The sequence below is a fragment of the Juglans microcarpa x Juglans regia genome, chromosome 8S (genome assembly GCF_004785595.1).
Source record: "Juglans microcarpa x Juglans regia isolate MS1-56 chromosome 8S, Jm3101_v1.0, whole genome shotgun sequence".
Lineage (NCBI taxonomy): Eukaryota > Viridiplantae > Streptophyta > Magnoliopsida > Fagales > Juglandaceae > Juglans > Juglans microcarpa x Juglans regia.
The window spans coordinates 14,783,222-14,798,891 of NC_054609.1; the positions used below are offsets into that span (position 1 = coordinate 14,783,222).

A 15,670-nucleotide genomic window follows, 5' to 3' on the forward strand; every position below is an offset into this window, starting at 1 on the left:
GCGCGAGCCCCTCCCCTCCTCCCCCTTTCCCTCTTTGTCTCGGACCATCTCCACCGTTCGCGTTGCTGCCATGGTGGTCGGGGACCATCTCAGGGCCGGCAGAAGCCGCCGACGGTCTAAGCGGCAGCGTCTCCCACTCACGGCAGTGCGCGAGCCCCCTCCCCTCCTCCCCCTTTCCCTCTCTGTCTCGACCCGTCTCCACCGTTCGCGTCTCCGCCATGGTGGTCGGGGACCACCTCAGGGCTGGCGGATTGCTCGCACGAGAAGAGAAAAAAAATAAGGAAAAAAAAATAGAGAAACATGGCACACTGTGAGTGTGCCACATCAGTGTGTGAGATCATTTTGTAGAATCCCTTTGTGTCTATAGTGTTTTCCGAGTACGTAGTGAGAGATATTGACAAGCAAAGTGATGTATATAGTATGGCTGACTCATAATAATAAAAATAAAATTCAGGATGAATATAACAATATATATATGTCCGAAAAAAAGCTAAAGCTAATTAGCATTATGTGGCGCCCCCAATCCCCCTTATATAAATACACAGGGATCGAGATGCCAGGATGGTGACAACACGGTCACACATCCCAACGAAGTGCCAGTGTGTGTACATGCAACAGTGTACAAATAAAATAACACAGCGGATAGTTAACTAAGTACCAGAATTTATTTACAATCAAACATCAGTAAAAATTTGAATAGCAGTTATATAGTCATCCATAAAAATATATTACAATAGTTTTCAAATAAACAAACGAGTGATCCCATATCACTCCTCGGGCGGAGCCGTCTCCTCAGGCTCGCCCTCCTCCTCCCCTCATCTGCATCAAAATCTGCGTTACCACAAAATGGTATCGCAGGTAAGTATGACCCCAAATAACAACGTAATATAAAATGCATTAAATGCAACTAACATGCATGCACATGAAAAATATGCATTTTACTCAACACATTATTTTCCCCGAAAATAATTATTTCAACACACGCCAAAATCCCATTTTGGCCCAAAATATCCATAAAACATTTTCCCAGAAAATGATTTACCCAGGAAACCAACTCGCACTATTTTTCCCAGAAAATAGTGCATTAATTCCATATGCACCATGGCCTCCCCTATGGACCATCCGCACGTCCTGGCTTCGTAGCTGTGCTCAGTTCCGCGCCCGGTGCGTACATGGCCAAGCACCTACACTACGCAACGAGCGATGCCCAGTTCCGCTCCCAGCGCGTACGTGGTCAGACATCCTGTAGTCCCCGCCAGCAGAAGGACCACGGAGTCGGCACGAGACCATCTCGTCCGATCCCATTGTCGCCCGGCGACAACCCAGGGGACGTTACTCAGTATATTCCGCTCCCGAGTAACCAGAGGAGCTCCACCGAGTTAATGCCCCATCTCGGCTTGGGGTCGTGATACACACGCACCCAAAAATAATATCACATAAAATTACAGCCTTTCAAATCACACATGAGCATGAATGCAATGCACGAAAACCCAGTTTTCTTTACAAACATGATCATGCATGAAATAATGGTATGAACATGCACCAACACTGATCTAACATCCATCAAAATCAATCCCAACAAATCCAATCAAAACAACCCATCAACAACCAAACCAATTCAACCAAACCAACTAAACATCTCCATTCACAAATCCATCCGACCCCCGAACTCCTCGGACTCATTCCGGCATGCCAAAAAATACGGTGAAATGGGTTAGTGTAAAAATACATTTAAATTACGAAAGTTCTTTGGAAAAATACTTACAATGCTATATAGCAATTTCTGAAGGATCACGAAGTTGAAAAAGGAGACGTCTGAGCAACACCACAGTGTAAAATACACTGTGGCCGTGGGTCACAATATCCAACTTTTCAACGGGTGCAAACGAAGACTCAAGATTGATAGGGTAGGGCCTAGGGAGGTCGGTGAAGCTAGTGGTGGTGGTGGTTGGCCGTGGGTGGCGGCGCAAGGGGTGTTTTTAGGCCAAATATACCCAAAACGAAAATGGAGTTGGACGTGCTTCACCGGTGACGGATCGGAGGTGAGGTTGTGTCCAATGGGTTGCTAAGAGGTCGAGGATGAAGTGGTGTGAAGATAGTGGCCAATGGTGGTGCGACAGCGGCGCTGGAGCGAAAGTGACGCCGCTGCTTTGAAGGGCTACTGGTTGTTAACGGCGGCGCGAATGGAGGTGAGGTTGGTGGGGTAAGGTCGCCGGCGGCTGGAGAACCAAATGGGGTGGGCGGTGACGGTCACGGCGGCGCGACGGTGCGACGGCGGCGGGTTGGGTATGGGCGACGGACGCACGGGAGAGAGGGAGAGCGGGCTGGGTCGCGCGGGAGAGAAGGCCGAAGGAGAAATAAGAGGAAAAAGAAAAGAAAGAGAAAAGAAAAGGAGAGGAAAGAAAAATGGAGGGAAAAGAAATGAGGTCCAATCCTCATAACTTGGGTCAGAAAAATAATCCAACGAAAACGATTTCAAAACCTCAAGTTAAATAAAATAATTTAAACGTAATGGTAAAGTCAAATTGAAATAATTAAATCCCACAGTAATTAATTAAATATGAAAAACAATTTAAATGTACAACAATAAATAAATATTAAGAAAGCAGATAAAAATTAATTTTCACCAATTAAAAAATCCTAAAAATAATCCAATTAAAATCCAATAATTTTAAAACAAGAGAATAATTTTTGAATAAAATAAAAATAATACTTCAAATAAAATACACTAAAATACAGAGTGTTACACATTAAGACACTATACCAAATAATTTTTGTTACGCTTTATATATAATACACTTTCATCCGGTCACTACCATTATTACACTGACTTGATGTATTTCCATTAATGTACATTAACCATTAGCTCTGCCCCTTTTTGAAATGACAAATTTAAAAGCTAATGATAACGTTATATCATCGCGTAACATATAGAATAATTAGAGTAAGATGAGAGTATATAAATATATAATAATTTGATAAAAGTCAATAAATTTTATATATTGGCTATTTGACCCGATAAAAAACCTTATTACTAATTGAAGAAAACCATTATTAAAAAGGACTTTATGTGCTGCACATAATTACATTTTTTAAAAGAAGGAAAACCTTATTCATTACCGCAAATTTAAATGGAAAAATTCTATTTTAAGCCTGTGTGGATAATGTACACGTCTAGTAAAGTGATTACACGACATAATTTGATTTGTAAAAGAGATTTTAAAATTTAAATTTACATAAATCAAATCTTACCATTTAAGTGATTTTGATAATGTATTCTACACACTGGTTTGACAACAGAATAAAACATTAAATAACTGATATTCGACGACAGCCACGACGATTAGTAGTACATAAAAATCACAGTTGCACAAAACAACATATATAAACAAAACTGAATAACTGACGTTTTCACTTTCGAGATCATATATGTTGATCACAATCGATCAAGACTTACGCTTGAGAATGATGTTCAAACCAAATCTAATCAAATCAACATCACCACTGAGAGGGGCATCTCAGCAACTTTCTTGGAAAATCGATCAAAAAGTTGATCCATGTTTTCGCTTCCGAAATGCTTGCTCAAAATGCCATCAAACCCAGCTCTACACGCCTCTACGCTAATCATACGGCTGGAGTTACTGGTTTGAGTAATCAATCTCACAATGTCAAAATGCACCTTTTTTACTACTATAGCCTTTATCTCCTCCGCTGATGGCCCGTAGATTGGCAAGTTGAAGGAATCCATTTTATCTTTGCTTATTATTCCCTGCAAATTAAGATCAAACCATGCAGCTCTTTTAATTGTATATTATATGATTTTAATTATTGGGCCAATAATTCTATTGACTATCCTAATTTATAAAATCATGTCACTCAATCCAAGTTCGATTAATTGAAATGTAACCAATAGATAAAAAAAAATTGTGCCGATCAGAAATGGTCATGGAGTTCTACGGACATGATCGTTCGTATTTATTTTGGTATAGAGATAGATATTATATGTAGTGAATTCCGTATCATTTTTTATCCAAGTGAAATACTCATGCAACACAAAATAGTGAAAGTGTTTCATCTTATCTCAATTCATCATTACATTAACTTCCCCAAATTTTTGCACAAAATATACTAAACAATTCAACTTTTTCAAGTTCCAAAATAAATAGAATAATATATGTTAAAAAATAATATTCTAACAATATTATTTTATTCAACTTTCATCTTTCATCTCAATACATCTCATCTCAACTCACTATCTAAACGGCACCTAAATGCTATATAAATTTTATGGGATTTATTTTATGTGTCTATTCTCTCTTAACCTTAGCTTGGTCAAGAAATTTAGAGGAACCAAATTCAAGATTAACATTCAAATTTGATCACATTTGGTTTGATGGATGTAGGAGAAAAACTAAGAAAAAAATTTCTTAGTTTTTCTCCTACATCCATCAAACCACATGTGATCAAATTTGAATGATTACATATAAATTGAAAAAAAAAAAAAATCTATTTGCAAGTCAAATTATTAACACACTCAACACACCACTTTCGTGGAAGCATCACACATCAACTAGCATAAATCAACTTATTTTCATTGCAAAAATTATTTTCAAATGGATTACACAAAAGTTAACATATAAAATGACGTGATTTCATGTGATCCGTTAGATCTATTTTACGATAAAAATAACTTTACAATCTGATGTACCACGTCAATCCAGTACTTCAATTTGTAAGTTTATTTTTATGTAATCCCTTTGTGTCTAAAGTATTTTTTATTTCAAAACAAGTGGCTGTATATTGACAAATAGGCTCAATAGCAACAGATCAATAGCAAATTACACATGTAGAATTGAATGATTGAGTAAATTTATAATTTCTACAAAAAAAGACTTAAAAAAACACTAAATTAAGAAGTAGCTGCTTTAAGGTATATATATACATACCTCGTTAACCAAATCCAGAAGAGACGATTCCAAGGGCTGGTCTTGCGGGCCAATTGAGGAATGTATTGGAAGAGTCCCGTCCTTACGTCCGGACATTAAGATTGCCATTAATCCTCCGGGAGCAAGCTCCTCTGCTCGAGCACTTAAAAAGGATTCCATGTCTTTCTCAAACTGTGCAGAATAAGCCTGACCAACTTCCTTTGTTGCATTTCGATAATATAATCTTCCCTTATTACATGAAGCTGAATCCAAGTCCCCAATCTCCGGTGGTGCCCTAGAAAGCCAATGAAGTGCATATGCAGAGTATACAAACTTCAGAGATGCCTTTGGAAATAATCTATGGTAGAAAGATCCTGGAACTCCCGCCCCAAAGTATTGCCTGTCGGCTGGAAGATTTGCAAAGAGAGTGTTGAAATCATTGGAAACATGATCGTTGAAGAACACTAGAAATTCTGGGAGGTTACGACCTTTGCTTTTGTATTTTTGTACCACAGCTTCTATGATGTTTTTCATAGAAAAGTATGTGTTAGGGCCACTAGAACAGCCTAAATCGGCAATCCCAAATATGTTTGAATTTGGACGCGAGACATTTTCATCAATGTCGAGATTTTCAGTAATTGCTTCGATTATCAGGGTTTTGGCATGATCAGCTCCCACTCTCTGAATGAAAGATTAAAAGTTAGATGAATATTGTGAAATCGCCGATTATTCTGAAAATTTAAACCGATGGAAAAATAAAGATTTTATTATTTATTTTAGATCCTAACAAGTATATGTCTTGAGGTGCGAGATCTATTGCTTTTATTCTTTAGAAAGTAAAACTTCTTTCAAATTTTGACTGCTACTTTCTTCTTTTTCTATGCGATCAAATGGAAAAACCTCAGTAAGAAAGTACTATTTCCCAAAAGTACCTGCAGATTGGAATTTTTGGCATAGCTGTATTGTCCATCTCCACCGATCATAACATATGGTTCTTCCTGCATTTCTCTCTATGATATTTTATGCACGAGGGTTCATGAATTAGTTCCTCGATCACTCTGTGTGTGTGTGTGTGTGTGTGTATATATTACGTATCATTAATTTCATAAGACTTTTAATCCCAATAGTTGCAGGGCTAGCTGCTGATGGAAACGTACGTTGCACTTTTTATATAGCACCGTGAAATTTTCCGAACAATTAGGTTTTTCGGGCCGACTGCAAACTTTCTGATCTGCATGTCTTATCACAATTGGATATTGTATTGATTTACGTACACTCCAACGTTTAACTGCCAGTTTCAGCTTTTAGCTGACATTTTCTTTGAATTATTTGTTTTCGATCAGTTGAATATTTAAGATTGGCGAAATCTTAATGCATGATCTATTCCACGTATAGCCTTTTTATTCGACTGAAGAACAATTATAAGAACTAGTACTAGAAATTTGAAAAGGAGTACTAATATATTGAAAAGATTTATATAGAAATGCTAAGTAAATTCACTAACTGACGTGTTTTTATTTGATCTGTTAGATTTAATTTACAATAAAAATGATTTTACAATTTGATGTATTACACAAAATCACGTCACTTTGTGAAATTCTTTTTGTGTAATCCCTTTATAGCTTACGTATTTCTCAAGAAATAATAATTTTGCTTCCATGCAATATGGCTCAAAACTGAGCCAGTGAGACTTCTTAACATGTACTGGCTAGTAGTACTACTCCCAAATAATGCAGGGCATGCAACAACTTTGGCTTTCTTGTTGCACAGAGCAACATTTATTTTGAAACAAATCAGAGCTCTAATCGGAGTTGGCACCATCACTCTACTGATTGTATCTATTTCTCTCTAAATTATAGAATTAGGTGGTTGATTATTTCATTTTGGAGAATCTCAATCTAATAATTAATTGTCAAAACAATATCATGTTCAAATAATATAATTATGTATGATCTAGACATGATGAGAAGCCAAGATTATCTCTAGTATTGATTCTCCTTTATGAATGAGCTGCCAACAGAATTCACTCGATCGGCCCAAGTTTGATTAAAATGCCACAAAAACTATATATATATATATATATATATAAAGAACTATATAAATTTGATCAAAATAACGGCATCTCAACCAACAACAATTTAAAAAAGTATTCAAAGTTCAAACCCAACCAACAAAATACTCGATTTTAATCTATTTTCTTGCGCACATACACATATAATATATATATTGAGGTTGGGTATAATATTGGATTGGACATGACGTTCTCACATACCGCAGTATGCAGCTAGCTAGCTATATATAGCAGCTTGAGAAGCACGCATGAGATCAAGATAGCAGGCATTCACTAATTTATTCTTTCTCCGTACAACCCTTATTGCATGCATCCACACTTTAGGGATGGCCAGCGGGGCCCCGCCCCCGCCGTCCCGCCCCCCATCTACCCTGCCCCTGTGTGGCAAGGCGGATCCCTTGTCTGCCAGATATGGGGGGCAGGTGGCCTCGCCCACATCTGGCACCTATAGTAGGGGTGGAGGCGGGATAGGGGTGACCCCCACCCCGCCCCCGCTTATATATATATAAGTATTTATATATATATAAAAACCCCAGTCGTTTCATGTCTAAGTTTTTTTCCTTAATAACAAATGAAGAAACTTAATTAGGATCCTCCTGCGAGAGCCCCTAAACTGAACAGTTTGTTGTATCATTTGAATTATAGCCGGCTTAATCACGAAATTATTAGTTTGTATAGCCGGCCTCCTTATGCTAAATGTAGCCCCATTAACCGAGGGCATAGCATAGTCACTCAAAGCCCTATTTGCATTTCCATTCTGCTGATCCGTCATAGTGATGACAGATGTGGTGACTTCTTGCTTCTTCTTTTTATTGATTCGACGCAAAGTTCTCTCAATTTTGGGATAAAAAAGTGTAGACTCTAATGGTTTAGGTCAGGGCATACATTTCTGAATCCTGAAATAAAAATAAAAGAAAAGCAAAACTGAGATCTAATCACCAATCTTAAAAATAAAATAAAATAAAATCCAAATTAGTAACAATCAAGCTAGTATCAATATCGATAACAAATAATTAATTCCCGACAACAGCGCCAAAAACTTGTTGTGCTAAAAATATCTGCAAGTGCACAGAATTGTAACAAGTAGTAAATTGTTTTTAAAGAAAACGAATGCTGAACCCACAGGGAATAATTATGCTATTGAATATTAAAATTTACTAAATTAATTACTATTTGGAAAAATAAAATTTGAAGAATAGATTATTTAAATTAAACTGAAGAAAATAGTATTAAAATTAAGATTTTAAAGATAATAAGAATCCCATCTAGAGCGTTTGATTTCACTTAGCAAATCCTACACAATTTATTATTCCTTGTTATAGAATTCTCATTATTCCAAGTTGATGATAAAAATTCCTTAACTATTCAATATTTTCTCTTAAACAATATCAAAAATATCTCTAACTAATAGCTCCATATCTCTATGTGAATTTAATTAATCGAAGACTCAATAAATTCTTTGAATTTTTCTTGAAAATCACACTAATCGTTATAAAGTATCTCTACTTTCACTCAACTAATGGTGCTTAATCCTAAAGCTTTAATCACAAATTACCTTTCGGTCATATTGTAATTCAATAGATCGAACAATAATTAGTTAGAAAATTGCATGCATTAAGAATAAGAATTAAACATTCAATCAGGGAAATATTGAAAATATGATAACATATAATATGAATTGTGCGTTCAATGTTAGACTACATCAAAGTTCTAGAAAATAAAATTAGTTTATAATGAAATTGAAAACAAAAAGAATAAAACTAGTATTATTTGTTGGAGTCGATTGATGAAGCATGCGGCTCTCCCCTATGCCCTCCAAATCCGCCTCATTGAAAGAAACTTAAATGATAAACTTTGGACTATTGAAATCTAAAACTCAGACTCTCCTCCTCTTCTTCTATTCAGCCCACAAGATGGGATTAAATAGATGCCAAAATTAAAATCCAGAAACAAGATAAATGCGACTACTATCTAGCCTAAAGATCTAAAAAATAGTTTCTAAAGATAAAAGTTAACATCAAAGAAATTATCTAAAAAATAACAGAATTATCTAAAATGTAAGATTCAGTAATAAGCGGCTTGATTTATAGAGTTCAGGAGGATTTGATGGTCAGTAGATTGATTGCAGAACTCGGAAGGGTCCCACAGAGTAGGTGCCGTATGCGCTGAATATAATTGGTCTCCTTGCCTACCGAGAGGAAAGACTCCCGACCGGGGTGATAGAACCCTCTCGCCACCCTATAGAGCAGTAAAGCTGCTTGCCTTTGCTAGTTGTTGCCCACAATGTCGTGTAGGTTGGTCGCTTAAGTTAGTCGTTTAGACTAGTCGCCCGGAGCTTTGCGCCAAGTCTTCTTACCCAGAAGGTAAAATATCTCGCTTATCGCCTAACCCTTGTCGTCAATTCTGGTCGCGAGTCTAGACTCTTTGCCTGAATCTCTTCAGCTCTCTTCAGATCTCGTCGCCTCTCGTCTGTCTGAATCTGTCCGAAGTCTTTTCTTTTTTACCAAAATGCTCTCATTTTGCATTAAATATTCTCATTCCTTCAAATCTAAAAAGATAAAGAAAAATATAAAGAAATAAAATAAAATCAATAGAATTGAAGAAAAATTGACACTTTTCATAAATAAAAGAGTAAATAAAATCACACTTATCATGAATATATATATATATATATATATATATATATATATAACGTATCATTAATTTCATAAGACTTTTAATCCCAATAGTTGCAGGGCTAGCTGCTGATGGAAACGTACGTTGCACTTTTTATATAGCACCGTGAAATTTTCCGAACAATTAGGTTTTTTGAGCCGACTGCAAACTTTCTCTGCATGCCTTAACACAATTGGATATTGTATTGGTTTACGTACACTCCAACGTTTAACTGCCAGTTTCAGCTTTTAGCTGACATTTTCTTTGAATTATTTGTTTTCGATCAGTTGAATATTTAAGATTGGTGAAATCTTAATGCATTATCTATTCCACGTAAAGCCTTTTTATTCAACTGGAAGATGATAGGTCTGAAGAACAATTATACAATATATTATAAGAGTATTAGAAATTTGACAAGGAGTACTAGTTATATATTGAAAAGATTTATATAGAAATGTTAAGAAAGTTGACGTGTTTTTATTTGATCTCATGTTAGATTTAATTTATAATAAAAATGATTTTACAATTTGATGTATCACACTAAAACACGTCACTTTATAAAATTATTTTTGTGTAATCCCTTTATAGCTCAAGTATTTCATAATACTTTTGCTTCCATGCAATATGGCTCGAAGCTGAGTCAATGAGACTTCTTACCATGTACTGGCTAGATATACTACGTACTCCCAAATAATGCAGGGCATGCAACAACTTTGGCTTTCTTGTTGCACAGAGTAACATTTATTTTGAAACAAATCAGAGCTCTAATCGGAGTTGGCACCATCACTCTACTGATTGTATCTATTTCTCTCTAAATTATAGAATTAGGTGGTTGATTATTTCATTTTGGAGAATCTCAATCTAATAATTAATTGTCAAAACAATATCATTTTCAAATAATATAATTATGTATGATCTAGACATGATGAGAAGCCAAGATTATCTCTAGTATTGATTCTCCTTTATGAATGAGTCAACAGATTTCACTCGATCGGCCCAAGTTTGATTAAAATGCCACAAAAACTATAAAAAAAAAAAAAAGAACTAAATTTGATCAAGATCAAAGTTCTTGACATTTGATCAAAATAACGACATCTCAACCAACAACAGTTCAAAAAATTATTCAAAGTTCAAACCCAACCAACAAAATACTTGACTTTAATCCATTTTCTTGCGCACATGATACACACACACACACATATAAATATATATAGATTGAGATTGGTTATAATATTGGATTGCACATGACGTTCTCACATACCGCAGCATGCAGCTAGCTAGCTATAGCAGTTTGAGAAGCACGCACGAGATCCAGATAGCAGGCATTCAGTAATGAGTAATGATATACACACAACATATTTTACAACAATGTTATAAGATGAGAATATTTTTGTAAAATAATGTTACTTTTATAAGATTTTTTACAAAAATACCTCTCATTTAAAACATAGTTGTGTAAAGTGTTGTGAAAAATGTTATGTATAAATCATTTTCCTTCACTAATTTATTCTTTCTCCGTACAACCCTTCCTGCATGCATGCATCTGTTCCACGCTACCTTTCTTTTTCAACTACGTACCACGTACGTAGCTTCCGTTTATTTTTATATCATTATGCTCTTATAGCTTTCTAAACCATGATTTAATTAAATATAAAACAAAAACTCAATAATAGAATTGAATAATGCTAGTTATAGTTATGGGTAGTGTAACCACCTTGCACTTCTTTTTAAAATGAGTAGATCAGTCCATTGTTAAAAAATTAATTTTTTCATGTGAGTTCTATATTTATTTAATTTTTTCAAAAGAAGTGCATGAAGATTACGCACTCTATAATTACAAATATCATTTATCAATTATTCAAATATGTACCTTAGTGTTTCATTTGAAATTAAATTTATTTACTTACCCAAAACAATTAAATAGAGGAAACAAATCTAGCTATGCACCAAACCAACCAGTTAAATTAAACCTCTCTTAATTGTCATATTTTTCCCAATATATTCTTTTTATTGCTAATTTTGATCATGCTTTATTTTAATAAATGGTTTGTAATTGCTGGATATGGTTTAATATAAAGTGATCTGTCTATATATGGGCTAACGGCCTAAGCCATTGTTTTGGATTAAATTAATAGATTTTAAATTTTTTGTGAAATTATGTTAATTATCAAGTCTAATGGGTTATGCAAGTTTGTTCAAATTATTTACATGAAACAGATTAAAATAAATTGTGTCTTGTTAACCCATTTCGGATTATTATTAAAATAATCAAAACGGATGACACATTAAAACCAGATCGGCATTTATATTGTTTAATAAAAATAAAACTTACATAAAAGAGATATTTAAAAAGGTTAGTATATATTGCAATGAACACACCTCGTATATTCTTTTAATATCTTGCTACAAGTTCTGAATAAGTCAAAGCAATATGTTCAAGAAGTCCCAGCTTATAACATATATAAAATTGTACTTATTTGAGATACTGCTGTAAATAGAAGACAGTACAAAACTTGGCGCAAAAAAAAAAAAAAAAGGCTAAACTTTAGATAAAGACAATCTAGGAAAGAGATATTTTCTGGTTTTGAAACTTAAAAAAATTGCATGCTATAGAATCAGAGTATCTGTTGTATTTAGATTTTACTTAATTGGAGAACTTATTGAATTATTATATTAAAATTTTTCAAAATTAATATCATTTTGAATTCTCGCCTTACGCCACATTGTGCATTGAGCCTCTCTTGTATGACACGACCCGTTATTTAAATTGGTCATGCTAAGGTTTGAAGGTCTGATTCTTTAGTTTAATAGGTAGTGTTTGGGTTGACCCGTATAGTCGAATGTCCATGACTTGATACGACATGAACATGACTGACAAACACGAATTTTCACCCCTAAAACCACATCAATTTATAGTTTACTTTTATAGGATCTTATTCTGGATTTCTCTTATTATTTACCTTCAATGTTGACCATATATATATATATATATATATATATATATATATATATATATATTGTGGCTCCCTCGACCCCCACTGGTGATTTAGTAGGAGTCGTGACACTAGGGTAATGGTCTCTCAGGTCATGCACCTTAACGCCAAGTGCAACTGTGTGCGTACATGCAATAAGTGTACAATTTATAAATGCAGCATAAAAATTCATAATAAGGCAGTCTAAACTGAGTACTAGAAAAGTTAAAATAACCCAATAAGAAATCCTCCATGAGGTTATTACAATCATCCAGCTGATTAAAAATTAAAACAAGATAAAAATCTATCGACCACAACGGAAACAAACCCCTAAGTCATCACTCCTTAAGTGGGGTATGTCCCTCATGCTCAAACATGTCCTTTGCATTAAAGTCTACGGTTCATATGTGGGAACACCACAATGAGACCTTGCAATCTCAGCAAATAAAACCACAAATTAACAACCAATAATTTTGAACATGGAAACATACCAACAAACATGCACAACAAGCATGAGAGATTATCCCAAAATACCCCTTTTTGTAACCTTTACCAAAATTTGTTTCAAGTATAGCCACTTAAGCCAAAAAAACACATTTGTACATAGTTGATATTCATTTATTATGGTGTGCACCATGGTCTCCCCTAGGGACCATCCGCACACTCTGGGTCCCTTCGTCACATCATGGATAATGACCATGTGTGTGACTTTGTAACAAGCAATGCACAACTCTGCGCCCGACGTGTACATTACCAGGCATCCTTTAGCCCCTGCCAGTAGAGGGGCTACGGACTCGTACCAAGAGCATTACCGTCTTGGCCGAGCCTACTGTCGCCCGATGACAGCCCAATGGACATCACTCAGTTTTACATACTCGCGAGTGACCAGAGGAGCAGCACCGAGATAATACCCCATCTCGACTTAGGGACGTGATACACCCGCAAAATATGCTTTTAATCTTTTGACACCAAAACATAGTTTGTCCCATTTCACAGCATAACCATAAGGCAGAGCACAATTAACAAATCATCAAAATCAATAACAACAAAAATGTAGATGCATGACAAGCATTTATTGGCTGGCATGGCACAATACAACCAAGTAGCATACAATTCATCATACAAACATCACAATTGTCAAAGTCTCAACAATTTCACAGTTTCCAAACTACACAAGATTCCCAACGCTCCACCCGGCCCTAGGCCGACATTCATCACCAACTACATTAATGTAACCCAATGCTCCATAGGGCCCCGACCACTTCTTATTCACAACTAGGCTTCAACAACATTTAGGTAATAATTTTCCACGTTAGAAGTGGGGCTTAGCTCACGGGTGCGTTGATATCAAGGGAGGAGGAGGTCGGGAATGGGAAGGGGAAAGCCAGGAGGGGGTTGAACGACCACTGGAACACTGCTGAGAACGGTGGCTCGTGGCGGCGCTTGGGGAAAAAGTTCCCTAAAACCTACGGGAAGGCAGAACAGAGGGAGAGGAAGAAGATGGGACAAGATTTAAGAGAGGGTGAGAAGGCTTGGGATGATTTTCGAAATGGGGAGGTCTGGCCTATTTATAGGCCATGGAGTGGGGCTAGGGAATCATAGCTGCGGTTACGATTTGTGGTGTGGGACGGTGAGAGGAAGCCAAACATTGCACCCGTAGCGTGCGACGGTTGGCATGTAGCGGTGGTGAGCAGGCTACATCATAGAGAGGCACGGGGATTGGCAAAATGGGAGGTGCAGATTGGTGGAAGGGGAGGTGGCGGCAAACAAGGGCGGTGGCCAGAGCTCGAAGGACACATGGTGATGGTGCAGTGATGGTTTGGGCAATGAGGGCTCACGGGTTGAAGAAGGGAGGAGGAAGAAGAAGAAAAGAAAAAAAAAAAAAAAAAAAAAGAAGAGAAGAGCGGCTTGCGGCGCTGGGGAAAAAGAAGAGGTCCTACGGTTTTTCACCCTTCAAGTCAAAACGGCGTTGTTTGCGACAAAGGGCTTGGTTTCTGTTTTGCTTCAGCTCATGGACTCCCACATGGGCTGGGCCCTCCATGAACTCACTTGGGCCTTGGTTCTTACCAAAGAAAAAAAAAAGAAAAGAAGTACTAAAATACATAAAGCCCAAAAAGAAATTTGTTTTTGGGTTTCACATCTTCCCCCCTTAAAAGAAATTTTGTCCTCGAAATTGACAAGCTTAATCCATTAAACTTCAAAATAGTTATAAGATACAACTAAAAACTTTCTTGGAGTAAGATAAACAATCAATAATACCCAAATAGATACGGGTAATGCTCTCTCATGTCCATTTCTCTCTCCCAAGTGATGTCCTGAGCAGTCGAATCTCCCTATACCGCCTTCACTAAAGGGTATTGTCTTCGATCTCAGCTTTTGCTCTTTCTAGTCCAAAACTTGTGTCAATGCTTCCTCATATGTAAGATTCGACTGCAATTGGATGCTACCATGATCGACAAACCATGGCTTATGCTTTCTGAAACTCTTCTTTAGTAAGGATACACGAAACACGTCGTGCACATCCCCGAAATAATCTGGTAATGCAATCCTGTAAGCAACAGGACCAACCTTCTCTGCTTTTTGAGATGGGCCGACATATCTTGGGCTGAGCTTCCCTTTCTTTTCAAACAACTTAATGTCCTTCGTGGGTGAGACTTTTAGGTACACCTAGTCACCTTCCTCGAAAGACAAGTCTTTTCTCCTTGTATCTATATAACTCTTCTGACGACTCTGAGCTGCTGCCATCCTGTCTCTTATGACTCTGACCTGATCTTTCATCTCTTGAATTATTTCTGGCCTAATAAACTTGCTCTCACCACCTTGTCCCAGTATAACGGTGATCTACACTTCCTCCCATATAGAGCCTCATAGGGTGCTATCTAAATAGAAGCTTGGAAACTATTGTTGTGCGCAAACTCTATGAGCGGCAAGTGATTTTTCCAACTACCTTTGAATTCCAAGGCACATGCTCCCAGCATATCTTCAAGACTCTGAATAGTACGCTCTGATTGGTCATCTGTCTGTAGGTGGTAAGTGCTGCTAAACTT

The 15,670-nt window shown here is 36.5% G+C and overlaps 1 protein-coding gene across 1 annotated transcript; it reads right to left on the reverse strand.

Moving 5' to 3' along the window:
• Positions 1-3,298: 3,298 nt before the first annotated feature.
• On the reverse strand, positions 3,299-6,007 carry LOC121244039 (loganic acid O-methyltransferase-like). The gene is made up of 3 exons (XM_041142084.1): positions 5,858-6,007; positions 4,947-5,606; positions 3,299-3,769 (listed from the first exon to the last, which is right to left on the reverse strand). The coding sequence occupies exons 1-3, from the start codon at positions 5,927-5,929 to the stop codon at positions 3,488-3,490; spliced, it is 1,014 nt and encodes a 337-aa protein (XP_040998018.1). The 5' UTR covers positions 5,930-6,007; the 3' UTR covers positions 3,299-3,487.
• Positions 6,008-15,670: the final 9,663 nt, after the last annotated feature.

Excerpts from the sequence above, each read along its gene's own strand:
- LOC121244039 (XM_041142084.1), bottom strand. The coding sequence starts at position 5,929 with ATGCAGGAAGAACCATATGTTATGATCGGTGGAGATGGACAATACAGC. Across the intron at positions 5,607-5,857 it reads CCAAAAATTCCAATCTGCAG|AGAGTGGGAGCTGATCATGC; the intron begins GTACTTTTGGGA and ends TCTTTCATTCAG. Across the intron at positions 3,770-4,946 it reads TTCTGGATTTGGTTAACGAG|GGAATAATAAGCAAAGATAA; the intron begins GTATGTATATAT and ends CTTAATTTGCAG.